The 27,769-nt window shown below is 49.5% G+C and overlaps 1 protein-coding gene across 5 annotated transcripts; it reads right to left on the bottom strand.

Annotated features, from left to right (window-relative positions):
- On the bottom strand, positions 1 to 27,769 carry LOC111834280 (trinucleotide repeat-containing gene 6C protein-like). 5 transcript variants are annotated; one of them, XM_072704646.1, is made up of 21 exons: positions 27,170 to 27,769; positions 22,735 to 22,837; positions 19,809 to 19,830; positions 17,099 to 17,392; positions 13,403 to 15,439; positions 12,177 to 12,380; positions 11,787 to 11,956; positions 11,637 to 11,714; positions 11,454 to 11,511; positions 11,191 to 11,336; positions 10,752 to 10,898; positions 10,011 to 10,130; positions 8,985 to 9,068; positions 8,645 to 8,867; positions 8,126 to 8,272; positions 7,862 to 8,041; positions 7,495 to 7,644; positions 5,797 to 6,000; positions 4,861 to 4,934; positions 4,608 to 4,747; positions 1 to 4,318 (listed from the first exon to the last, which is right to left on the bottom strand). In XM_072704646.1, the coding sequence occupies exons 2-21, from the start codon at positions 22,795 to 22,797 to the stop codon at positions 3,970 to 3,972; spliced, it is 4,890 nt and encodes a 1,629-aa protein (XP_072560747.1). In that variant the 5' UTR covers positions 22,798 to 22,837; positions 27,170 to 27,769; the 3' UTR covers positions 1 to 3,969. The 5 variants fall into 5 exon arrangements, with proteins under 5 accessions (XP_072560747.1, XP_072560748.1, XP_072560749.1 ...); XM_072704647.1 differs by having other exon boundaries at positions 4,861 to 4,931; XM_072704648.1 differs by having other exon boundaries at positions 11,796 to 11,956.

The following is a 27,769-nucleotide window of genomic DNA, read 5'->3' as shown; positions in this document are numbered from 1 at the left end:
AACAAAAAAACAGCTAATTTATTAATCGTTTGAGAGAAGTTCCACAGTTCATTAATCTCTTTGCTGCATGTTGACATGAACCACACCATTTTAGGTAATATGAAGAAAAACACTATTTTGATACAGTCAAAGTAAAAATTTAAAGGCGACCCTCCCCATTTCCCACAGAAAGTAGAGATATGACACTTTGATCACATGTGATAATACAAACAACCTCGGCACCATGTAGACGGAGACTCATTGGTTTTGGAATATACAGCATGGTAACCTAACATAGAGGCCAACAAGAGAAACTACAATGGAGCGGAAAGCGGGGCTAACATGCCGTTAGCATCTAGAAAGGCCCCGCCCCTCGAACCCTAACCGCTGTGCATAGATCGTGAGCTGTTTAACGTGACAAACCACACAGGTTTTTTTCCCTTTTTTTGAAGTGCATCCCAAAAAGACAATTCTGTCATTGAATTATCTGCCACATGAGGAAGAATGACAAAGGCGAGAAATATTAATGCACAAACTCCTAGTTTGACAGGAAGTACCTCATAATGAATTTAAAATGTACAGCCACCGAGTTTTCGCCAACTAGTGATTTAAAAATTTAAAGCAGTTTTATTACATAGATTTTATACAAAAGCAGTCACGTCACTTTTTAAATCCAATATTTGGTAAACATAACAATTTAGCATCTTTTATTCAGTTTCTTTACCTTTTTTTAAATTTTGATATTTTTTTAAATTATAAAAATTAATGGCGTGGAGTTTGTACTCTGGAACTTTTTCCTGAGACGTCCACTTTTTTCCTCTGTGCAAGCAATGCGGAATTTAAACTCCCCCCCCCACCCCCCCAAAAAAAAAAATGTACAGCTCAGAGAGGCTATTAAAGATGATTAACAGTAACACTGACATACGACATGAATCATTCCCAGAGTTCTGAAATTAGCACAATAACCTTCTTGTATAGTGTTTTTATTTGATGGAAGAGAACTTGTTTATTTTTCAACCGTTCCCGTCATAAAATCTCTTTCCTTGAATGTTAGAAATACCAAACGTTTGTAAACAACAGGTGGCCTTTGCAAAGATATGTTGAACAAACAAACAAAACACTAAGGTAGGCACCACTGAATGGAGTTTCATTACAAGCCTGGCTCCTACAGTCTTCTTGTCACGTGTCCTCAGACATGGAGAGCTGAAGTCCATCTAGTCTATTGCCACTTTTCACCAAAGTCCTTTTTTTTAAAAAAAAAAATTGATCTTTTGTGTATTCTTTTTGTAAAATGCATTCATCAGAGTCGCGACCTTTTCTGGAATTATTCTGCCAGGAAAGCCACAGCAAGGTAGAAGGTAAAACATCTGGCAGATTCTGCGAGAACGTCACTGTCCTTGAGTAAACAGAGACAAGCAAAGATGGCCGCCAAAACCCCCACCCCCCCCACCTCGAGTGCCGTGTGTCATTTGGGCCGGGGAGCCGATTGAGGGGAAGCACAGATTGAGTGCGGAGCCGGGCTCGAGGATCGCCGGTAAAGTCCGTCACACGAACACAGCGTGGCATCCACAGTCGATTCTCACGTCTCGAATAAGCACACACAAAAATGTGCAAACACTCACGTGACGTCAGTGTCATTCAGCATTTTTCCCCCAAAGATTTGTTAGTCTATTATTGTATTTTTTTTTATATATAAAAACCTGGAAGATTATGAATGAGAGAAAAAACTGTTAGAAAAACTTCACATTACAGTAATGTTGCTTTGTTAGATTCAAGTATGTTTTGTTTTTTTTAAATCAGTTTTTCTGTTGATATGTGTTTTCTTTTAATATGCGCGTAATGGGAAAAACCATTTTTGAGGCCCGTGCCCAACATGGGGGCAGGAGGGGGGCAACCTCGGGAGAAGGTCCTGCAAGACAAACGTTTGAGAAGGGCAACAGTGATTTCGGCGTTTGTGTTGCATGAAACCCAAGCTTCAGAATGCAGGCTATGAACCTCGCTTTGAAAATAGAGTCAGTGTTGATATCATTCCCTAAAGGTCCCCCACCCAAGACAACCCCCCACTACATTTCCTGGAGCCCTACAAACGTTCCGTGATGGGTGGGGCGTTACGGGTATGACACACTTTACAGAGAAAAACAAGGACAGTCACTAACTGCCTTCACCACTTTTGATATCAGTAAATCCAAAGTCACAGAAGGAAACACACAAGTGAGGTAGCAACGGCTGGGATTCTTTCTCCGGTCACCAGTAAGTGTGCAAGCCATCGAGATGTTCAGTGAAACGGTCATGCACTTCTGAAACCCTGCTTAACCACACGAGGGGAGTCACAGGAAGAAAATAAAACAGGAAATCAGTGTCACTGCTTTTCGAGAGATAAAGTTCGTTATTGGCGCTACCCTGCCATCGAGACGGAGCGGGTATTGTGGGGGTGCATTTCCTCAGGAGCGGCATCGCTCCTGAAGTGGGGGCACACGCTGATGACAGTTTGGCTTGTTGTCCCGTCCGAGGCGGGGCTGACCTTCAACAGGGGTCAGACAAGTGCTCGTCGTACATATCTTAACCATTGCATAGAGCAGCATTTCGCTACCTCCGGCCGGTCCACGTTTTTGCTCCCTCTCAGCTTCCTTACCAGACAGCAAAAACATAGACTGTCCGGGGGTCACTGGAGAAACACTGGCATAGAGACAGTGACATGCTGGACCCTCCTCTTTAAAAGTCTCTAAAACAGCACAGAGCAGAAACAAATTAAACCAGCTTCGGGGGTGGGGGTGTAAGAAATAGTGTGTAAGAAATCCAGTGACCAAAAACACTGGGGAAAAAAAAAGTCGACCACGACTGTCACATTTCACCGTGACTCTGTCACGTACATCCAAGTCCCCCACTAGCGCCCTCTATCTGCTCCCGGAAAAGCAAGCGAGACTGGGAGCAGAAGGCTGAAAAGCGCGTCGTGGGAACCTCCTCTGCCCATCAGCTGGGGCTGTGTTCCAGGGTAAGTGCTATGATGTAATTACAGGGGTAACGATTACCTCGTATTCATCGAAAAGCAGAAATGGCCGAAGGCGTTGCAGGTTCGTGGAGAAGCCTGCAGAGTCTGTATTAACACGAATCTTCGGATCTTCCTTCGAGGATATTGGTGAAGACTCTGGAATATATTGCACATGAACCGAAGGTGACATTTCTTGAGGAATATGGCAGCATGTGAGCTGATGGGAAAGTAACGGCCAACAGCAGTGTGTCCACCAGCAAGGTGCTGGCACTGCAGTGGGATTTTTTTTGTTTGTTTTTTTTTTTTTAACAGATCAGCAAGGCAGTGATTAACATCAACGGGCCCTCAGCCAAACCGACGGCATCCGGAGAATATCCTTATGGGAGCGACATATGCAAATCGAATAAACATTCAGAACAGACGCCGGTGTCAGTGCTCGAGAGTCATGGACACAAAGACCTCCGGGCCTGCGGGGGGCGATGTTGTCCTTTGGGTTCCATACAACGATTGTTGCCTCAGACGAAACTGTGCGATTTGTCCAAGAGTCTCTCAAGTCTCAAGTCAGTATAAAATCGTATGAAAGACCAAAAGCGTGAGATCATTTAAGGCCAATACTGCGGCACAGAAATAAACAATAGAACAGGCTGAGTGTTTTGGAACAATTTCTATTGTTTCCTGCTGTGTGAGGGAAGGAGGTCAAAGGTTGGTTTTTAACAGCAGTTCAGATCAGTTCTTCAAACGAAAAAAAAACAAATAAAAGACCATAAACTACCACAGGTCAGGCTGATCAGGGAAAGCCAAGGGAAAATTACAGGCCTCAGCGAGGTCACATCACATCCTCTGATGACGTCATGGAAGGAATGGCTGGCTGTGCAACAGACTGCTGACCAATCAGAGGGATACTGCTCACCAATCAGATGAGGGTGGCAACCAATCAGAAGAGGCCCGGTGATCCTACTATTAGCCGACCACCTTCCTCTGAAGCTGACTTGATCTGACTCCTACAAGGACTCTCCACTCAGCAGGTCCCCAGGAAGCAGCGTACTGATTGGAGCAGGGCTGCCAATGAGCCCGCCATCCTCCCGCCTGGGGCTTCCCCATAGGCTGGAATACTGGGAGGGGGCCCCTCCCCACAGAAGGTCTGTGCCAGATCCGCCACTTCCGCTGTCAGAAGCCTCGACCCGGCCGTCACTCCATTGGCCCGTGCTGTGCGATGGCCCCGCCCCCGCCAGCCCTAGCCGCCCCTGATTGGACGCTGGTGGTGTGAGCGAGCGGCCTTGTGCAAAGAAGCGATTCACCTCCTCCTCACCGGCAAATTCGGCCAGGATGGTGGTGTTCCCCAGAACACACCTGCATTAGCAGACAAAGACGAGATAATTCGTTTAATTGAACAGCTCTGTGAAAAGGGGTAAAACACACATACAACCAGATAAACCACACAAAAAACATTAATATGCAGGTATCTTCATTATCATTAATGAATAATGTAATTGAATTGAAATGAATGTTTTGTGCTGAAGTGCTTTGTGCTCAAAAGCACCCTGTTCTCCTAGTTCTCTTTGAAATATCTGTGAAAGTTTCCTCCAAATATAACATTGGGCCAATAGCAGGGCAGGAAGACGGGGTGGGCGTGGCCTACATGTGCAGGGACTTCTGGGCCTTGGCGGCCTCCTCGGAGGAGCTGTAGCGCACGACGGCGCTGCCCTGACTCAGGCTGAGGTGGAAGGTCAGCAGAGGACCGTGCTGCAGGCAGAGTGTGCGCAGGGTGGAGCCGTCGATCTGCGGAGCAGACGGGAGACAGCCCACCGGGGGGAGGAGACGGTGAGACCGAGCACTCGCTGAGCTGCCATCTTATTATCCGCCTGACTGGAGAAGGGGGGGGGGTAGCGTACCTGGGGGGTCAGGTTCCTCAACACCAACCAGCTGCTTGTTCTGGACGAGCTGTCTGAACCCCAGCTGCTACCTGCTGGGGGAGGGAACACAGCTCCGCTCAGAGTGGCACCCCCCACCACGCTCTCTGATGCCCCCCCCACCCGCCACGCTCGCTGATGCCCCCCCCCACCCGCCACGCTCGCTAACAGGCCCCCCCACCTACTGTGCTTGCAGACACCCCCCCACCCTCTGCCACGCTTGCCAACAGCACCCCCCCCCACCCACCATCACTGACAGCCCCCTCCCTCGTCGGCAGCCCCCACCACCTGCGCTTACTGACGGCGCCCCCCCACCCAGATCTGGTAAGCCACAGGAGTTTCAATCCAGGCATGCATTTGACCACACCTACAAGGCTCGGCCCCCCCTCGCTGAAACTAACACCTCCACCCCCCCAGCCAGGCTACCCTGGAGGTGTTGAGCAAACAAAGCTGCGCCCAGCAGCCATGCCAGCCCAAACACACCACTGTAAATGCACTGCATGTGTATGTGTATGTGCTGCATTAATACTTCACTGCAGTGTCAGTGCATTTATCTCACTAAGCGATTCGCTTGTGCTGGACTGGGAGCCCCAGGTAGTTAATGAAAACAGACTAGTTAACACATAACTAAGACAGAGTCAGGACTTCTCAGCCATACACTATGGGCTGTTTAGTGGATATTGACAAGAAGGTGTTCATTGAAACTGCACACTGCAAACCCTACGCTGTACACACATACTCATACAACTTAACCTGATTAAGGATTTCACCTGAAGTATTTCTCTAAAACACATGCTTCTCCTTAACTAGCTGTAAGTTATGCGTTGCTGTTTTAAACCCCTTCACAGTTAAGCAAAAAAAAAAAAAAAAGAAAATCATCATGGCTGCTGAGTGGGAGGTGTCCTCCTGGGGGCATACCTGAGTAGGAGGTGGTGCTCCATCCCACCGGCAGGCCCAGACCGCTGCCCCCCCATGCAGAGGAGGGCTTGGCATTAGCCAGGCCTGGAGGGGGGCGCGGGGGGGCTGTCGTGTTCCTGGGCACCTGCAGCCCCTTCCACAGCTCATGGGACAGCGAGGCCTTGGGTGGCACAGTGGACCAGCTGGGCTTGTCTGACATTTTCCCTGGGGGTGGGGGAGGAGCGGCAGGTTAAGGGGGCTTATCTAGGAGACATGAAAGCACCTGCAGGTCTTCTGAAATGGGGGGGGGGGGGGTTGGGGTGACGGAAGTCAAAACTCAGTTTCTCTTTATATACAGTGGTACCTCAGAAATCGAAATTAATCCGTTCAGAACTCCAGATCAAATCCTAAAAGGTTCGAGTTCTGATCGAATTTTCCCCATAAGAAATAATGGAAAACCAATTAATTGGTTCCCGGCCCCAAAAAATTACACCGAAATATGTTTGTTTTTTTTTGAACCGGATAAAACAAGAAGAGCATATACTGTACTAAACACATCTAAGCACATTTATCAAAACAGTAATTTTTAAAGTAAGAAAATAAATGTATCCAAACAATGTGTAAAGTTAAAAAAAAACAATGTGTCCTGCCCCGATCGCCCGCTCCTTCCGTGTGCCACGCCCCCTGTTACCCCCGTGTGGAATCCCCGTCTGATCAGCTGTTTCTGCTTGTTGTCATTAGTCCTCTGTATTTCGTCCGTGTTTCAGTTTGTTTCCCCAGTCCGGTCATTGTATTGTCCGTCTGCGTTTTGCCTGCCTTACCTGTAATTAAACCCCGTATTCCCCGATACCCTGACGTCTGCGCCATTGTCTCCGTTCCGTCCTCGCTCGGCACAACAATATTATTATAATTAAATGTATTAATGGTTTATTATTAATGATATTAAAATAATTAATAAGATTTTTTTTATTTTAAATGTATTTTATTATATAATAATTACTGTCTATCATTGTCTAAATGTATTTTTACTGTCTAAATATATGTATTCAGTTAGTGTAAACATGCACGATGCTATCACAGCGAATGCGAGGCTGAGACTGAAGCATTACCCTTTGTTTCCGCTAAGAGACATGCCGCGTGACTCATTTCCCCGCACGTACAAGTTATCTTAGGTCGGCGTTCATGGTTTGACTTCTGAGATTCAGATCGAGTTCTAGGTAATTTTTTTTTGCGAACCGGTTGTTTCAACTTAATAAATCTGAGTTCCAATGAGTTCGAGAACTGAGGTACCACTGTATTTCAATCTGCCTTTGAATTAACTAGGTTTCTGTGTGGCTTAATTAGTGTCCATTACTGTTTGTTTTAAAGATACATTTTTATTTAGTTCTTACATAATTCAGTTTAAGTTTGAGTAATTTTACTTTTAGGGATTGACTGATAGTTGCAGAGCAGTTTTTTGTGTTTGAGTTTTAGAGAATGCTACAAGAATAAAAAGTATACAAAATGGTTTTTGACATTTGTTTTTATTTCAGTTAGTTTTGGAAGCAATATGAGTAGTTTTAATTTAATTGTAGTTTTCGTTTTATTTAAAAAATTTAAGTTTATGAAAACGTTTGCTTCTAGTTTTAGTTTAAGGATAATAACTCTGATGCAGAGTAACACATAGCGACAGTCGGTTTAGTGATGGGACCCCCCCCCCCCAGGTCCGGACCCCCTCACCTGCGCTTGCATCCCTCAGCAAGTATCGATTGACATCGTGGATGCTGGTGTTGACGGTGGGCGCCATGGCGACGCTCCCCGGGGTGGCATCCGGGTCCGTCTCGGGGTCCACACTCTGCAGCCCTTTCCAGGGCACCCCGGGGCAGAACTCTGGGGGGGTGGGATTTGATAGGAGGCGGGGCTGTAACACAGCACCACACAGCGACACCCACATCCTCACCCACACCCACACCCACATCCACTCCCACATCCACACCCACACCCACACCCACACCCACATCCACACCCACATCCACACCCACACCCACATCCACATCCACACCCACACCCACACCCACACCCACACCCACATAATGGCGCTGCCTACCTGGTGGCCAGTTGACACTGGTCCCATTGGAGATCTTGTCACCGGTGCCCTTGACCTGAGCCCAGCCCTCAGAGGTCACCAGGGAGCTGGTGGGGGACTCGGCGCTGGGGTGCAGGTTGTAGCTGAAGGAGCTGTCCATCGTGGGCTTCCCCTGGGGGGGGCCCAGCTTGGACATAGAGCCTGCAGAAACATTGGTCATTTGTGGTTGTGTGTGCAGATCTAGGCGTGTGCTACATGTCCGTGTGCGTCTTCAGACTCTCATACCGTATTTACTGAAGCCTGGGTCCGAGACACCTTCCCGAGGACTGGGGTGCGTCCACTGGGACAGGCGAGACTGCGGCTGGGAGGGGTCCTTCACACACAGGCTGTCCGCCTCCATGCCGGTGACATTCATGTTCAGGTTCAGTCCGGCTGAAGGAAACACAGAATTAGGACCCATGGGGGGTATTTTATAGGCACTGCCACTCGTAAGGGAGGAGAATGGGGAAGACATTCAGGGGCCCAGACATTACAGGGAGCCCATGGGTGTGTGATTGTGGATTATGGTATTTTTTGGGGGTTTCAAACACTAGGGGGTGCCCATGAGCATGTGACTGTGGCCCTGTTCACGGGCTCATTAGGGCAGCAGCTGGGAGGTAAACAAACCGGTAACCTATGGTGACAATCATGGTGACTTACACGGGAGTGTTTTTCACAGCCTATCACGGCTCCCAACCTGGAGGTATAAAGGACTTCCTATCTTTCCTCTGTGGTATTGGTGGTAAGAATAAATGAGCGGCTCACCAAGAGAGTAGGGGGCGTAGGAGCTGGGAGCGGACTGCGGCTCTTTGGTCTGCATGTCGGCGAGGCCCGGAGCCGGGTGGTGGCCTGCAAAGCCATCCAGGGCTGATTTGGGGGCACCGGGGTGGGAGGGAGTCGGCGCCTGCTGCTTCTTCAGCAGGGCCTGGGCCAGCTGCCGCTGCTGCTGCTGGATCTGTTGCTGCATGCTGCTGATTGTACGTGCAACCTGGGGAACAGGTGCGCAGTGTGAGGGGAGGGGCATGGCGAGAGGGGCGGGGCATGAGGGGTGTGGCGTGAGAAGATGGGCGTGGCTTGTGGGGCAGGCGCAGGCGAGGCAGCTCACCTGTTGCTCCTGCTGCCTGGCCGGGCCGGACGCAGTGCGGTGGGTTTGCAGCATCTGCTGCTGGATCTGCAGACGCTGGTAAGTCTGCAGGAGTCACACGCAGGTGAGCAGCTGTGCATATATGCATCTGACAGCTCCATCTAATCTCCTTCATACTGTTTGAATTTTATTAATAGTGTGTTCTCCACAGAAAAGTTATCACCCCCCCCTTAAAGGATACATACCCCATGATTTTCTGTTTTTACCAAATATCTACCAGGGCTCCAGAGTGACGGCAATTTGGTCACACATGTGACCTAAAATCTGTCAAGTGCGATTAATTTTTTTTCATTGGTCGCAGTGGTGCTCTCTCTTTTTTCAGGGTCAGAGCCAATCAGAGGCAGAGAAGGGGTGGGTCTCTGCCACTTTAGACCAGTGTTTCTGAAACTATACACGTTTTAAAAAGGTGTAATTTTATTTACCAAGCATTTAACTGCAGACCTCAGCCTAATTATACTACACACACCTTTTAAAAACTGTACAGTTTCAGAAACACTGGTATAAGAAACACATCCTGTATCATGACAAGTTGTGTGACCGCCAGGGCAGCGTGGCAGCAGCAAACCAAAGCTTTTTCTGTATCTGGGAGCAGCAGACACTTATGAGTCATGTGAGTTTTTGAAATTTTGTTTGTGCTGCGATTCAAATAAGGGTAAACATTTACCTACCCCTTTATTCCTCTTTACAATCATTTACATAAACTATACATATCATACGGGAAGTGACGAAAAGAACCCTTAAAATGTATCTCTGTGGCGCTATAGGAACTGTGAAAAATGTGGGTGCACCTACATTTTGTGGCAGTGCACCTAAATGGAAAAGTTAGGTTCACCAGTGCAACCAGTACAAAAGGTTAGTCTGGAGCCCTGTGTACCACATCTGTAACCACTGTGGACAGATGTTTCCCTGACAATGAGGTGACCGATAACCTCCCCCCCGCACCAAGGACCCATCGGCCCTCATCTGCGGCCCTGACCGGTGACTCACCAGCTGTAGCTGGTATAACTGGTTGAGAAGGTTCGTGTGCTGGGGGTTGGCTGGGGAGCCCAGTAGCCCAGGGTTCAGACCGACGCTCTTGGCCGCTAACTGCAGGAGCTGCGCTTGGACCTGTGGAGATGTGGGCCCAGAGACACATCACGTAACTTCCTAGCCGACACATCACTGACACACCACTGACACAAAGTGAAATGTCTACAATGTCATTGCAGAGAAAAACAATCACTCGTATCCAGGCAACGGTCCAGCCGGAAGTCCTGAGGTTAGCACTTTAGCAAAGCTGTCACCTCCAGCATCTGTACCCAGAAATGCGTCTCGCACGTTGCTCTCTTGAGATGACTTCGTGCAGCTCTCTCTAGAAAATGTTTTGTTTTTTTTTTCCATTGTGCATGCTTGCTGATTATGAGCTCGTTCTGTGTGTGTGTGGATCATGTATATATTACATTGTGAGGACCACATGTCCCCACGATGTGATTAAGAAACTGAAATTCTGATGTTGCGGAGAAACTCAATTTTATAAAAGTCTGCGACTGCAATCAAAAAAACTGAAAATGCCAAAAGTCTTGTATTTTGTTTGGTTACTTATGATTAAGGTTAGGGCTGGGTGGGGGTTAAGGTTGTCAGATATGAATACAAAAGTGCGTGTATGTCTCCCCCTGATGGTATGAATACAAACGTGTGTGTGTGTGCGCGTGTGTGTGTGTGTCACCCCTGTTGGTATTCGAGGCTGACCTGAGGGGAGAGAAGCTGAGGCACTTGAGCACGGTGACCAGTCTGGGAGGAGCTGAGGGGCGTGGCCAGTGAGAGAGGGGGTGGAGCTTGATGCTGCGAATGGGCAGAGCGAGCTAATGCTGCCCCACTGCTGCCAAATACGCCACCCTGCATTTTTGTGTGTGTTTGGAGGGGGGGGTTAGCAAACACGTTAAAGTTGCTCATGATTCATTATCATTTTATATTTTTAGAGAACAGACATGGACCATATGCAGAAGTAGTATATTTAAGCAGTAATTTTTAAGTTATGATCTACGTTAAGTGCTTCGAATTAACGTAATGAATCTGCCCACTCAGCTGCAAATTCAGACGTAATGGGTCACAGAACAGTGTGACGTACGGTAACTGTGTGGTAAATCACAGAGCAAAGAGGCTACTGGCAGGAGACTACGACACCCACATTATCTCCGAAAGCAGGACGGTCTGGCGGGGGATCTTTGGGCAGGAGTGCCGTCCGTCCAGGCTTGGGAACCGGCCCGTTGCTGTAATCGGATCCACCCACCAGGCCTCGCTTGTCCAGGGCAGTCTTCTTTTCCAGCAGGACACCTGGGGGACGAAAGGAAAACGTATATAAACCTGGGGAAATCCATCCATTTATCAGGGCTTAATGTAATAAAAGATGAGAGCTGCACTACATGACCATAGCCAGCAGGGGGCACTCACTCATTGCTTGGTCCAGATTCATGCCAGTGCTCTTGAGCGCCTCCTCTGCCGGGTCCCTCTGAAAACACAAAGGACAAGATCAATCGATGGCTTATTCCATAGTAACGGTATGTAATCCAAGACAAACAGGCATCTCTGGTGGTTCTGACGGCATCATCAGCAGAGCAGGCAAGACTCGCTTACTGGAAATCCCATGTCCGTCAGCTGTTTGATCAGGTGACTCATGATCCAGGAGTCGTCCTGCTTATTTGCCGCTTTTCCCTGCCAATGGGAGGAAACCAGTCAGTCCGTCGACCAATAGCATGACAGTGATTTTGGTAAGAGCCCTCCCACCTCAGTCACCTTCTGTGGCACCTTTCTGGGCAGGTTTCCCCAGGAGCTGCTCTCCTGCTTGGCGGCGGTGCCACTCCACACGTCCACGTCCTTGGCCTCCCACGGGCCACCGGCCGAGGTCGGCTCTTCCGTGCTACGACCCCCCCAGCCTTCTTGCATAGGTTTGGGAGCTTGGCGGAAGGAGAAGAGGCAGTGAGACAGTAAATCCTCTGGAGAGCCAAGACACTAAAGTTAAGCTTCATCATGACCACTAGGGGGCATTAATATATTATAAGTGTGCTAGCTACCCAACTTAATATAAAAAGTTGAGTCTAACAATCTAAAACATGAAAACATGGCATCAAGATTTAAATATGCTCTGTCTACGCATGGCAGAGCGTGTCTGAGTACCTGGCTTGCGGCTGGCCGGTCCTGGGGGTACACCCCCTCTGCTGAAAGGCCCGGCCCCCTCGGGGCCCTCCGATCCCCAGCCCCCACAGCCAGCGGGGGGTTTGCCCCAAGCCGACGTCCCGTTGTCCACGGAGACGGAGGGGCAGGTTGGCTGCCCCCATGTGGATTCGGTTTTGGGGGGCACGGTCGGCTGCTCCGGCCACGCTACGGGACAGAGGTAACCATAAACAGATTTATTCGGGAGACTCGACAGAATCCAACAAAACCCAACTAGGTAAGTCCAAGATATCCCCTGGTTCAACAAATGGGACTTAAGTTTTGAACAGGTTAAAATTTTAGCTCTCTAGGAATGATTTTAAGGGTTTCAGAGCCAAAAACCAAACCGAAGCTAAATTCATACGATAAAAATTAGCGGTTAGCGATTATTATTACCTTCGGTTAAACTATTTTTGTGGTTTATCGGATTAGCGTTATCCAATTAAACTTTGGAGTTAGCCGATTAGTGGTTACAAAAGGTAACTTTTCAGTTAGCTGTGCCCAACACTGGCTATGAGGTAAGAATCACTCCTGTCTGCTGGATGGGTCACAAACAAACTGCACAAAGTTTAGCTTAAGGGGGCCGAGAAATACTAAACCAAGCTCTTAAAATCCCTAAAATTTGCACGCAACTTTTTTTTTTCTTTCCATTCTCCCAATTTGCTATTTTGGGCTCTTGAATTAATGAAGTTGTGTTCAGTTTTGGTTATTTGTGTCCCAAAGCCAGAAGCTTAAGTCTTGGGATTGTGTAGGTGAAAAATTGTTTGTGGTCCTTCCAGAGCTCCATAAAATGCATGTAATACTGATATTAAAATGCACAATGAGCAACTGAGTATTGATCATGAGCAATAACATTTTCCTTAAGTGAATTTACTATCACTTTGATCTGATAATTTGCTATGATTTTGCCAATGATGAGATCAAATGCAATACTCAAAACCTACAGCAGGGGGCACCAAACTATTCCAATAATAGCAACCAGTAACTACATATACGGCTTCCTAAAATTACACATTACAATCTGTAAATGTGCTCTGTTTCCATGGGGGGCTTTTACAAACGAAATTATTCTTGATTTTTCAGCCTCACTGCCTTCCCTTATAACTCACATATTCATTTCAGAAATACACACATCTGGGACCCCAGAATGAACTGGGCTCTATTATAATTCTAACATGTGCTGCCCTTACCTGCAGCTGCCATGGGGGGCCTGCCTGGTGCTCCTGGCTGCTGAGGCCTGCTTGGATTGGCTGGACCGCTGACAGGGGCGGGGCGGCCGTGGCAGGGGGCGGGTAACTGGCTGTGTCGCGAGACGCTGTGATGGGATTGGCTGCCATTGCCGGTGGGGGCAGAGCTCTGCTCCTGGTTGCCTGGAGGCTTGTTTTTGTCCCACAGGTTGATGGCCTTGCTGTAGATGTTGGGGTTGCCCCAGGCTGACGTGCCGTCGTCGATCTCCATCTTGTGACGGATGGAGGGGGAGCGGGGCTCCTCCCAGCCGGTGGGCTGCCCCGCAGCCGCCTCCCGCTGTGCTAAGGCTCTGCTGCCCCCACTGCCCCCGATCCAGCTGCCCGGCTTCACCGAGGTCGGGCCCCCCCTGCCTCCTGCTCTGCCTCCCCCTTCCTGGGATTTGCCTCCCCAGGTCTGCTCGGGGGACGGCAGCTGTTCCCCCCAGGCTCCGCCCACCTCCTGAGAGCCTGCCCCCCAGCCCAGGGAGCTCTCTTTCCAGCCGTCTCCTTCACCCTCCCAGGCCGGCTTTGCCGGACCGCTCTTACCCTCTTTGGACTCCCCACCCAGCGCCCCTCCTCTGCCGGCCCAGCCATGGGGGGGTGTGGCCTGGGGGCCGTCGCTCCAGCCCTGGACCGGCTTGGCCTTCCCCTGATAGCTGTGCCAGCTGCCAGTCATTTCCTCTCCAGCTCCGGCTGAGCTGCCCGCCCAGCCTGACGGCCCCGCGTGTACCTTTCTGTCGGTGTGCGGCTCGACCCGGCTGGGCCTGGGGTGCGGGTCGGGACCCCCCCAGCCCGTAGCCGTGGAGACCCCAGGCCCAGCTATTTCGCTCCTTTGCTCCGCCTCCGCTGCACGCCCGGTGGGGGGCTTGGGGTCGGAACCTTCTGCGCCCCCCTCCTCCGTCTCCCACACCGTGTGCTGTCTCACTGGCGTCTGGCCCCAGCCCGTGTTGCATAGCACGCGGGGATCCAGGTCCTGGGCAGGCACCGGGGGGTCCACCTCCTTCGTGGAGGGCTTCTTCCTGTGCCGGGGGGGGCCCTCGTGGCTGTCACTGCTGCCCTCGCTGGAGGGCGTCCCGGCTCCGCAGCCCCAGGACCCAGTGTGCTCCTGCTGGGGGCTCCCTGCCGACTCTGGCCCTTTAGCCTTGCTGGAGCTCTGGTCCCAGCCAGGTGTAGCCGCCCCCCTGTCGCTCCCACGGCCCCAGGCAGTTGTGCCCAGGTCCCAGGATGAGCCGCTCTCCTGATTGGCCGGTGTGGAGCCTGTGGTCCCACCCTCCCAGTCCGGAGCAGTGCGGACGGGGTTTGACGAGCCCCAGCTGCTGCGGATCGGCCCGTTGGCATTACAGTTCTGTGGTTTGCCTCCGGTGGGCATGTTCACGGAGGGGGAGGGCGGCTTCTCCAGACCATCAGGTGTCATTGTTCCTCCCCAGGAGCCAACGCCACCATTTCCTGCAGCATTACAACTGGCCCCACCCAACTGTGTGTTGGCCCCGCCCATATGCGCCATAGACCCTCCCACTGGGCCACAGAGCCCGGGGGGTGGGGCGTTCCCACTTAGTGACCCGCCGGCGCCATCCTGACCCAGCACGGGCCAGGCAGACGGGTTGGCACTCGGGTTCAGGTTCATGGCAGAGGAGCTCCAGCTGGGTTGGCCCCTCCCTCCTGTAGGCGGGGTCTCATGATTCCCATCTCCACCAATGGCAGCTGGACAGTGGGCAGGCCCAATGTCCCAGGCTTTGCCAGCCACCTCCAGGCCGGCGGTGCTGGTGACAGGGTGGTTGCCTGGGTAACAGGCTTGGGGGGAGCCCTCGGCGCCCCCGCTCATGCTGCTGCCTCCCTCGGCAGTGCTGTCGGCGTCCGCGGCTTGCTTCGAAAGGGCGTGGCCGTCGGCGCGTGAGACGCGGGGCCACGCCTCAGCGTCTCGGTCGTCCACGATCAGCTGGTCCCAGCTGGCGCTACCGGTGGGCGAGCCCCCGCCACGGGAATCCTCATACTGGGACGACACTGCGGCACAGAGAGATGGGGAGGGCAGGTCAGCTTCTCGAACCCTGGGTGAAACAGCAGTATGATAATTAGGTCAGAGCTGTACTTCTGTAAGCCATGCGCTGCTACACCCTAAGGCCTGGGGATAGAGACTGCGGTGGATGTTGCCGCCGCTGAGCGTTTCATTAGCCCGGTGGCAGCTCCGCAGCCCGGCACAGTCCTGCCGTGTCCCACCGCACCCCGACCCAGCAGCGGCCCCGATCAGATCCAGGGCTTCTTCATGGCCTGGAGATCGACCTCGGTCAACTGACCACTTGGGGCTTTTAAATTACAGCTGATACGTTTAGCAGTGGTATTAAAGGAACGCGGGGCTTCCACTGAGCCACTCACGGGGCACGGAGCCAGCAGCAGGGGCGTGTGTGTGTGTGTGTGTGTGTGTGTGTGCACGCGCAATTCCTGCTCTCCACACAAAACCCATTTTCAGCAAGAACAAGGAGGAATGGGGGCAGGTGGCTCAGCCACCTCCCCCCTCGCTGTTTACGAAGGACGCCATTTTGCAAAGCCGGGCCTTTCTGTCTCTCCTCCCTCCCTCCCTGTCTCCCTCCTGCACCCCCCCCTTTTTCTCTCTCTCTTGCACAGCGTCTCTGAAGAGCAGAAAAACACGCTGCAGGAGACATGAATCGTTACCAAACAGCATCTGGCTTCTTTAATCTTTCACAGCCTCATTGAGTCAGACAGGCTCAGCGGAGGGACTCTGCAAGCGAATGGGGCCAGAACAGTCCCATGCCACCCCCCCCTCCCTGGCCCCAGAAACACAGGACAGGTACATGGGGCTCCATCTGAGGGCACCACCCCTTGCTAGACCCCTAAGCTATACCCCACCCATTGTTTATAACTGTAGCAGCACTGTTGTGAGCAATGTATAAAATACACAGAAACACACACACACACACTCACAGACCCTCAGACACACACACTCATAGACACTCACAGACACATGCAGACACAGCAACACACAACGAGACTCACAGACACACACAAACGCACACACGCAAACGCACACACACAGTGATACATAACACTCACAGACGCATGCAGACACTCACAGACGCATGCAGACACTCACAGACGCATGCAGACACTCACAGACGCATGCAGACACTCACAGACGCATGCAGACACAAACAGACGCATGCAGACACTAAGAGTCTGTGCCCAGAACCCCACCATTACAATGAAACATACACTGACACAGTCTGTCAAGTTGCTGCAGAGAGCCAGACAGACATTAAACATGCCCCACATGCCGCATCGCGGCATTCCCTCTCATCCGCCGGGCGCCGAGATGAATAACTGTTTACCCCCATGTCTGCTAAGAGCCCCTCAAGCATAATGGCTCCAGTTTCTCTGATCAAAGTCCTGGTTCTGTTTCATTGGGTCTGAGATGGCACACCCTGCCCCCCCTCCGGACCCCCTATCTGGCTGGTCTCCATCAGAGTCTGGCTGGTGGTCACCGGCAGGTGGGCAGAGCCAGCGCTGGGACCTGGGCCATACACTCGCTATGATGGGAGCTTTAGGAAACCTATCCTCATGGGATAGTGCGGAAACACATGGAATCAGTGTGAACCAGTGTCAGCCACCCACCAATGAAACCTGTTAAAAGCATGAATGTAGAGTGACCTGCGTGCTGATTGGTGGACAGGGCTTGGGAGGCGGTCCCAAGGGGCGGGCTCCCGGCCGGCAGTGGCTGGCCCCTCCTTAGCAGCTGTTTGTGCTCTTGCTGGCGGAAGCGGGGCGGCAGCTCTCGCGGCGGGTGGCGGGAGGCCGGCGTCGGCGGCGGCTGCTGCTGGGGGGCACAGGGGGGGGGACGCTTGCCATCGCCTCCGCTGCTGGTGCCCGGGGTCACCGAGGGGGGTGCGGGGGCTGGCTCGGTGGGGGGTGCGGCGGCACACCGGGGTTTGGCCGACTCGGGCGCTGCGGAGACACGGACACGGCTAAGGGGCAGTTCGCAGGAATCAGCTGGACGCCGGCTTTTTACGGTATTAACAAAAGCAACGCTGTTCTGGTATTTTGAAATTTTGGCTAAAAATCAATGAGTGGGGGTGTGGGATTCCCAACACAATACAACTCGTAGAGTGGCACCCCGCAATAAATTTTCACCACACGGCTAATTTTGTCACCAAAATTTCAAAATACTGCGGTATACAAAACACCGCATCATGTCCAAAATACCATATTACCGATACAGGACCCAAACCTACTCCCCAGCACGAATTCCCTCTCTGCCAGTACTCCCTCTGAAATTCCTTTAAACCCCAAGAAGCATCTCTCAGATTGTCCACAATCCAGCCCCCCACCCCCAAAAAAGCACCTGACAGTCACCTGTCAGATGAACAAGACGGGGGGGTTGAGAAAAGTCAAGGTGTGTCCCTGGTGACAGGAAATGGGCCGTGATCTGCCACGCTGCTAACCCGGATGTTACTGCCAGGGACGACTCGGACCCGGTGCCAGCCGGGACGGGCTTCCCTCTGGTGTTTCTCCCATGGTGCCCCTTGGCTGCCCGTCGGCAGCAATCCTGCGCTAATTCAGTCAGCGAACCCAAGGCGTAACTGAGCTTAAGCTTCAGAGCTCCTACTTGGAACGACTACAACTGTTTGAGTTTAGCCCCCATGACGTAGATCTTTCTGGAAGCTCACAGGAGAGCCATCTGCCTAGCCCTCCTACACTCTGAATATATCGACTCGGGTGCATTATTCAGTAAATGTAGCAGGAGAGCAACATGCAGTCAGTGTCTGCAGCCACATGCAAATCTGCAGCAGAACTATCTCCCGGTGGTTCTACTCGCTGAAGCAATACACTATTTATTTTCCACTGATGGACCCCTGAAACACCAGCGACTTTCTGCCATATCTAGAGACTTCAGATCAGACTGTGATGCATGAAATGCGACAGGAGGGGCCACAATGACATGCTGTGCATTAAGCCAAATGACCGCGGCTTGGCTTTGGGGTAACGTTTCCTGGATGCAGTGCCCTCTGGTGGCGCCTTCTCTCTGCATGTCGTTTATCAGCCTCGCGCTTACAGAGGTCACATTAGAGTGACAGGTCCCCCGACCTGCTGAACGACATGCCTGCGCCTACGAAAATGGATGGCGTCGCACGTTGTGACCGCGGACGAGCTCAGCAGTGGAACCGGGCCAGCGGCCCAGATGCGTCCCGAGTCACTGAGGGCCTCTGTGCTCTGCAGTGACTCACAAAGGAAGCTCTGTGACATGCCGGCTTCTGTTCTCATGTTGAGTCTAAGCAAGGCGCGAACGCCGTCTTTAAAGGGCTCTCACCGTACAGCTCTTAATGACCTCTTAGCCTACATGAGAGCAGATAAAAACTGAACTTATTTTTTTTTTTTTTTAAAAAGGCATTTGTGGTTATTTAAAATGTTACAGGAAATAAAGCACACAGAAAGGCACATAAACAGACTATACGCCATTTCTGAATGTGTCAAATGTCATCCTAACTAGTCTCCTGACCACACCCACTAAACATGCCCACTGGCCACACCCACTGGCCACACCCACTGGCCACACCTACTCACTCTATCAACACCCCGATCCTCAGACAGACAGGCCTCCAGCAGTTGCTCTAATGGGATTTATAGCTACCTGTCGTCCCCAGGCGTGAGCTCTAGGCCCATCTGTCTCTCTGACAGCCTCGCTGAGAATCCGCCACGGGCTTTAGGAGGAGATTAATGCTCCTCACGCACGTAAACCCCCCTCCCCTTCCTGTTTCAGAGCAGGGAGGGCCTCTCCCCAGAGCTTTGGGTTCTTACAGCACCCCAAACCCCCACCTAAAAGAAGACTCTGCATGTCCGCTGAGTTGGCTTGGATATGCAAAAAAAGACGACTTGCAGATCATCACCACAGCATGTCCGTTTGACACCGGCCTCCGCCACCCGGTTAGAAACCAAACGAATACTCTGCACAAGCTCCATGTTGGCTTGTGGTCTCTGGTAATTCTGGCATGGACACTCACACCGCAGTGAAGCCATTTGGTACATTGCCAACCCAAAACACACTTCATCGGCCAGGGAACTTAATGTGGAAACACCATGACATCAGGAATATTTTACAGGTGGTTAAATAAGTCACAGGACTCTGATTTAAAACAGCTGAGTGTGCTACTAACCCCAGAATGCACTTGGGCTGCCTTAGGCCAACAATGCCAATAAAATCAACCAATAGAATTGTCGCACTGCAAGGACTGGTCTAGATCTGAGGGACTTTCTTCACTATTGACCCTTTTCACACAGAAGACATGAAGATTTAGGATTTTCTTCATGCCCCTGAAGCATTTAATGACACGCGAAGATCCGTCGGGCAGGCGGCTGCACTCACCCTGGTGCTTCGGTTCTGCCGCCTGGAAGGGAAGCAGAGAGACGTCAGCAGCTGAGGACGCACATGGTCGCAAGCAGAGAACATGGGAGTCAAGGATGGGGCGAGTAGTCATACCTTCAAATATGAGTGTGCTCAGTGCCCCGTTTTAACCCAGGATAGTGCGAGCCCCAGTGTGAGCACGCTCAGTGCCCCGTTTTAACCCAGGATAGTGCGAGCCCCAGTGTGAGCACGCTCAGTGCCCCGTTTTACCCCAGGGTGGTCGAGCCCCAGTGTGAGCACGCTCAGTGCCCCGTTTTAACCCAGGGTGGTGCGAGCCCCAGTGTGAGCACGCTCAGTGCCCCGTTTTAACCCGGGGTGGTCGAGCCCCAGTGTGAGCACGCTCAGTGCCCCGTTTTAACCCAGGGTGGTCGAGCCCCAGTGTGAGCACGCTCAGTGCCCCGTTTTAACCCAGGGTGGTCGAGCCCCAGTGTGAGCACGCTCAGTGCCCCGTTTTAACCCAGGGTGGTCGAGCCCCAGTGTGAGCACGCTCAGTGCCCCGTTTTAACCCAGGGTGGTCGAGCCCCAGTGTGAGCACGCTCAGTGCCCCGTTTTAACCCAGGGTGGTCGAGCCCCAGTGTGAGCACGCTCAGTGCCCCGTTTTAACCCAGGGTGGTCGAGCCCCAGTGTGAGCACGCTCAGTGCCCCGTTTTACCCCAGGGTGGTCGAGCCCCAGTGTGAGCACGCTCAGTGCCCCGTTTTACCCAGGGTGGTCGAGCCCCAGTGTGAGCACGCTCAGTGCCCCGTTTTAACCCAGGGTGGTGCGAGCCCCAGTGTGAGCACGCTCAGTGCCCCGTTTTAACCCAGGGTGGTGCGAGCCCCAGTGTGAGCACGCTCAGTGCCCCGTTTTAACCCAGGGTGGTGCGAGCCCCAGTGTGAGCACGCTCAGTGCCCCGTTTTAACCCAGGGTGGTCGAGCCCCAGTGTGAGCACGCTCAGTGCCCCGTTTTACCCAGGGTGGTGCGAGCCCCAGTGTGAGCACGCTCAGTGCCCCGTTTTAACCCAGGGTGGTCGAGCCCCAGTGTGAGCACGCTCAGTGCCCCGTTTTACCCAGGGTGGTGCGAGCCCCAGTGTGAGCACGCTCAGTGCCCCGTTTTAACCCAGGGTGGTCGAGCCCCAGTGTGAGCACGCTCAGTGCCCCGTTTTAACCCAGGGTGGTCGAGCCCCAGTGTGAGCACGCTCAGTGCCCCGTTTTACCCCAGGGTGGTCGAGCCCCAGTGTGAGCACGCTGATGCTGGTATTTGCTGCTCAACAAAAACATCTAAAATCGATAAGCTAAAAACAACAGGTAAAAACACGTATTGCTTGAGGAGTAACTGAATTATCACACTGACACAAATCCAATTAACACATCAAAGTTAAACAGCAGACACTGAGCTCGGTGTTGCGTCCAAATAATGGAAACATACAAAACACTATACAATGCCTGAAAAGTTAACTTTAGCACATTGTTCATGATTTCTTTGGATAAACCCTGTCAGTTAAGTTCATCCATCTGCAGTCATGCAGTGTGGTCCCTGTGTGTTTATGCATTAAAGCGACTGCACAGTTAAACAGATCTTAATATGCAGTAAAACTGTACAGTGCTCACCAGCAACCAGAAATGGCCATGAACTACGCATCCCAAAGCTTATTCAGCTCATGTGCCTAAGTGTCATTCCGATTATGGTTGCCACTTACAACTATTTTTCTATGAATTAATCTATTGACTATTTTGCCAATTGATCGATAAATCCAAACGATCAATTTTCCTCTAGAAAATCAAATAGATTTAGGTTTAATTTTATTTTGACAATAACAAACTGTATGTTATTGCAGGGCTTTAGATAAAGGACGCCGACTTGTCTGCAGTATACGGACTTTACTTATGGCCACAATTCAATAAGCACAGGCCTATTAGTAGTACGACTAAAATAATAATGGGATGCGTACTGTGAGATCCAAAAGGTAATAATTTGTATAAATAAAGCAGGTTACATGCGACCGTTTTGGTAAATCATGGAAGCGATAAGCACTTCAGTCAGGAAAGGAACAGCTCAGCAATCAGAAGATCTTTTATAAGAGGGGATATTGTACGTGGATAAACATGGTAAACGGATCTTGGGGGTGTGGCGCTACTTAATGCTGATTAAAGTCCGACACGTTTTTGTTTTCATATTTATTTATAGTTTAGGATAACAACACTGGTCCCAGTACAAGCCCAATACACACGAACACACACTGGCACCGTCAATCCATGTAGAATAAGTCCAGATTTTAGTCTAAAATTTTTCTGAAATATTTATTCAATGGAGATTCTAAAGTAGCAGGCAGATAACTTTATGGCTTTAATGATGAGTGTATTTAGCAGCTAGAATGACAAACGATATTTAAAAGCTCTCCATAGCCTACTAATGGTAAATTAATAACCATGAACAGACAACACTTACTGTAGGGTGGTTTTGCTTATTCTGGCGATCGAGGATAGTGGCAGGGCGCCCCTTCTGCTGCTCATGTGAAGGCTATGCCATCGAACTTCACACAGTGTAAAACCACCTTTTCATTTCGTGATAATTTGAATTTTAAATTATGTAGTGATTTTAAAGGAAAACATTTGTTATAAAACATTTGTTGAAACGTTTTAGACATCATAATGGTAATTTCATTATAATAATAATAATTAAAAAAAAAAAAAAAAAACGGTTTAAAATATTAATGTCGACGCATTTTTAGCGTCATCGAACACGTCGGCTAATTGCGGCAGCCGGAATTCTGATGCTTCTCAAAGTAACAGGCGGACAGTGATGACGTTCCCGTCTGCTCCTGACTCCAGAGATCAGGCCAGATCAGGACAGCTAGCTAACGACAGGACCAGAGGGGGGTGGGGGGGTTTGGGGGATGGGTTACTGCACCTTTTTCTGAGTGGCTTCCTTCTTTTTCTTTTCGTCTTGTTTCTTCTTTTTCTTTTCTTCCATCAAATGGTTCTCGTCATGTATTTTTGGATCCCTTTCTTGCCTGGAAGAAAAAAGAAAATCGGTTTTCAGAGCGGTCTGAATGAAGGTCACACTGCTTTAACACACACAGTTCATAATAAATCTGGTCCCCACAATGTAATGTACATCTGACCCACACACACACTCCCAGACTGTGTGTGTCGTGAATGCTATAAGGAGACTTCAAAAGGTATAAAGAAAGATTTCTGAAGCTCTATTCTCCGCAACGTATAAAGAAACGGGGTCTTAGGAGACCTCAGGAGGCGAGGGAATGGACAGCAGAGGTCACCTTCAGCTTCCTAAAGCCGCGCCAACAGCCATCACAGGAAACGCAGAGAGAGCGGTGATGTGATCGGCAGTGTTTCAGGATGAAAATGCTAGGAAGCTGCATGCTGGCCCCTCTGAGGACTGGCTATTTTAAGCTGCTAAGTTTTCAACTATGAGGTAAAAGAAGCTATACAGAGAGACTGAAAAGGCCCTGGTGCCTCACCAGCGGCCAGGGGCCACTTTTCTAGATGTTTATGTCTCCGGCCAGAGGAGCAGAGACCAGACGCAGCATGCCGAAGCAACACCTGCGCACAACGGCGAAGCAGCCCAGAGACGGCTCACCGAGAGAGCAGGTCTCCCCACGGGGACGGGACACACCTCTCCATGCACATGCCGTCTCTAAAAGTGGCCATAAATTTCAAACAAAATCACTGTTTCGGCTGTGCAGGGTGCCCAAGGCAAACTTTTTCATTGGTTCTGATCCCACCCCCTGTCCACGATTGGCTGATATAAACGTTACGACGTGGGGCTGTTCAGCAGGACCAATTATGCAGTTACCAGAATGCTTTGCACGATTTACAAAACTGTAAATTAATCTGTGTATTTGTACATTTTTATTAACAGTACAACAACTACGGAATGTGCCATGGAATGCTTGTGTTTTGTTTGCATGTAGCCGTGAGTGTCGTGTAAATTGTTGGCTTGCCAATCTGTGCTGCTGCTAGTATTAAACCAATAATGGCTGTTAATGAAGAGAGCAAGTTCCATTTAAAAGAGCTGTCACCTCCTTTATTAAAGTGACTCACGCACTTGCCACAATACACTTATTTGCCCTCTCTATGTGGGTCTGCTGCATCGAAAAAAAGATCCTGCGCACTCTAGGGTTGCGGCATGATGTAGACGAACGAGGTGGTGACGTCGTTTGAAGTATGCAAAGGATCGTTCTCACAGATGCACTTGATTTCTTTTTGTCTAGACGTCATTTGAAGTCTGCAGCCCAAAGGAAACACAAATTCCAGAGCAAACATTACACGGCTATGACATTTACTACTGACATAATGAATGCGTGAATACACATATTAATTTACACTATTAAGATACGTGCGATGCAGTGCAAAGCGTGACTGTGATGACATAATTAGTGCTGCAGACCAACCTCACTGCATCATATTATGTCAGCCAATCGTGGACAGGGGGTGGGATCAGAATGAATGAAAAGTATGCCTCAGAGACCCTGCACAGACGGTGATCAGTGCTCATACGACGTCGATTTCGTTTGAAATATATAGCCATCTTAACACAGGAACCAAGCGTGACTGCTTCAGTACGCTGATGCCCTGGAGATCTGAGGCAAACAGGAAGTGGAAGTTAATTAAGTGGCTCTTTGAATCTCTCCGGCCAAACCTGCCTGAACTGCTTTGCCGGGAAGAGGAGCTGCATGATAAAAAGCCAGTGACTGGAATCACAAAAATGTTTGCGTAAATGAAAATATAAGCGTAACATGCTATGATTCTTATACCCAATGCAGAATTTAATCTCAGGCAAAGAAAAATACTAAAAATATAGCATAAATAATACTATAAATATAGCATAATTGTGAAATCAAGTTGTTTTTTTATTTTATATAACACTTTTGCCGGCATGGCTTCCAAAAATAGTGATAGGAGATGTTGAGTCTGTGATACCCATAGTGGAGATGGTGGTAGATGGGAAGGTGTCATCATTCCCATGAGTGGTTTGACCCGCTTCCTGTTTGACCCATTGCATTACTGGTTAAACCGGGATGCGACTGGCTGCCCACGGAAGTCCCGTCCACCACAGACTTCAGAACTTTACTTCACAGTACTTAAGTTCTAAAGTCATGAAGTCCATACCAACTTTACTGATGGGCACAAAAGCAAAAGAATCGAGAAGATAAACCTAAATGTAGGTTTAGGAGGGTAAAAAACACCTCTGGAGGCACAAGGCCAGTTGCCCAGCCCCTCTGAGCACGTTGACCTGATTCGAGGCAGAAAGATGCACGAGAATAAAATTAGAACTGGCATGGAGGGTTTTTCCCGTCAGCCCTCCGTGAGGACGGCCGGGGACAGGCAGCGGTGCCGCACCTGTCCGTCAGTTTGAGTCAGGTTCCTGACAAACACAGAGGCAGAGGTCAGTTACCTCGCCGAGTGGTCATGGCACAGAGATGCTGTCACACTGGGGGCAATGAGCGAGATCTAGGAGCCCTGCGGCCGAGGCAGCGGCTGCGGTGCACGACGGCTGCAGTGCACAACGGCCTTCGACTTTAATTAGCAGAACACACTGTCGGCCATGTCCTCCTGTGTCACTGTGCCGCTTAAGTGTGACGATGGGCACAGAACAGCAGCACCAGCCACAAGCTAAAATCAACGGTGAACAAAATAAGCTTGCTGGAAAAATATCAAAACCCCCAAGCTAAACTGCAGCCAATTTTACCACATGGTAAAAAGATATTTGGTCTATTAATAGATAGGACGGCACTGTTCAAAATGCGTAGTTTTTATATTTAAAATATTCACGTAGATGTTTGTGGAGTTTGCATGTTCTCCACATGTACGTGTTTCTTTCTGCAGTCCAAAGGCAGTTAAGCTGACTTGCACTGCTAAATTGCTCGTAATGTCTTAAACACCTGGATAAGATGTCAGAAGATGCTTGGATTGACGTATGTAAATATGAGTATTTGAAAATGCCACTTAATGCATTCTTATTCACCAGCATTGTACAATTACACAATCAGTTCTACAGGGAAAATAAGAACCCTATTTCAGGCAGGCATCACTGCGTATTCGTTGGGGAAGAAAGAGAAAGATCCCGCGTCATAGCGGGGTTCACCTGTGACGTAATCCGATTAATCGGGGTGCTGCCTGGGTCACAAGCAAACGGTCCCGATAATGGCAGATTTGCTGTCAATGTATAAAGCGTCTGCTAATCAACAGAGACCTTTTAACACTGACACTTCAATCCATGCATGAGCTTGGTAAATGTGCCACCGCTTGATTCACACAAAAGTGCGCAAACCGTTATTTACCACAAATATGGAAAAATAACACCACGCACTTTATAAACCGCTCATTACATGTCATTTTCATGAAACTAAATTCTCTCTGGGGACTTGTTTAAAATAGTTTATGCAAGCATAATAACCCATAACCAGAAATTGTTTAATTGGCCACACAGGGGACGCGTCGTCTACTGTCGTTTTGCTTATTTTGAATTAGCTGAGTTTTGTTTTGAATAATTTATGAACTAGATAATTTTGGAAAGTCTTTAAATTTAAACATCTGCCTGAAACGTCCTGCACAATTAGCAAGTATAATCCCAAGATCTGTAGCTTTTTCGTGACGTTTCCCCTGAAGGTCACTGGAAAAATCTGCCAGACACCAAACAATTTCACTGCGTCAGCAAGCAGTATTTTTGGCCAGCTAAATATATGACCGAATCGTATTGTAATTATTCGATGCTCGCTGAAATGTCCGTCATTTGCCTTTTCCTGTGTTATGCATCAAAATTTATCTTTTATGCGCCGTACTAGTCTTACTAAGAGAATCTGGCCAATCCTCTTATCAATAAATAGGTTTGTATTAATACATCAATTATTTTAATGCAAATAGCACATCTGGACGACGCACGAAAAAGACTTAATAATCCAATTATAACGTCCTTTGTTAATGACAGACTAGATTAAAATAGGTAACTAGACATCCGCATCAGACCACATGACAACTTTGTTCCTAAATCACACATCAGAGAACTCAAATGCTGCATGGGATGAATTGCTATTAAACTGAAAACGTAAATACTACAATAATCAACAATAATGTGGATTAGTTATCCCTATCTAGTAACACAATTGACGGTAGGAATCGTTTGCCTTACTTGAACTAGTTGCATTATTTACGGTCGCAAGGCACGCTGGCAAACAAATGAAACGTTATAATAACCATTGCAATTCTGCCGACAATTTGAATCGCCAAGAGTGCTGTTAAAGTCGTTATCGAGTTTATGGATGCATATTAATTAATCAACCATCGTCATCAAAACCCTTGACAAATAAATGCGTGGTCATTACCTTATTCAGCGTGTCTGTTGCAGCTTTCAGTCGCGAAGGAGCGCGTATTACCCGTAATGACAGATGAAGAATTCAGCCGTAGTCCCTTTCGTACTATCACTGAGCAAACAGCCGCTGTCACTGCTTCAGTTTCTTTCTGGGGTCACTGTGTGGAGGTTTGGAGACGCCAGGAAAAACGAGCTATGCTTCCATATACAGTGCAGGCAAAAAAAAAAAATAAAAATCAATGATTCCCAAAAAATTTAGTGGTATACGAGCTGATTCGGCAGCTAGTTAACTAACCAAAAACAGACATAATATAGCAAAAACGACAAGCAGATGTAAAGTTTTTTTTAAACACCGAGAACTTGATTTCAATAGCAAGCTACGTTAAAGTGCAAATTAGAAAGGTTTTAAAGAGCCTAGCTATGAAACACAAATACAAAAAATAAGAAAATTCTTGAAATATCCAATTATTTGCAACGAACATTCTCCCTAAGATACAATATTGGCGTAAACATATTATTATGACTGTTATTAAAAACGTTCAATGAACTCCCGTTATCTGCGCCTTAGCAGCCATTTTGTTGTAAATGACAACAGCAGGGCTCCGTTTCTAAG

Source organism: Paramormyrops kingsleyae, chromosome 22 (assembly GCF_048594095.1).
Source record: "Paramormyrops kingsleyae isolate MSU_618 chromosome 22, PKINGS_0.4, whole genome shotgun sequence".
Classification (NCBI taxonomy): Eukaryota; Metazoa; Chordata; class Actinopteri; order Osteoglossiformes; family Mormyridae; genus Paramormyrops; species Paramormyrops kingsleyae.
This window is presented reverse-complemented; position numbering and strand designations above follow the sequence as displayed.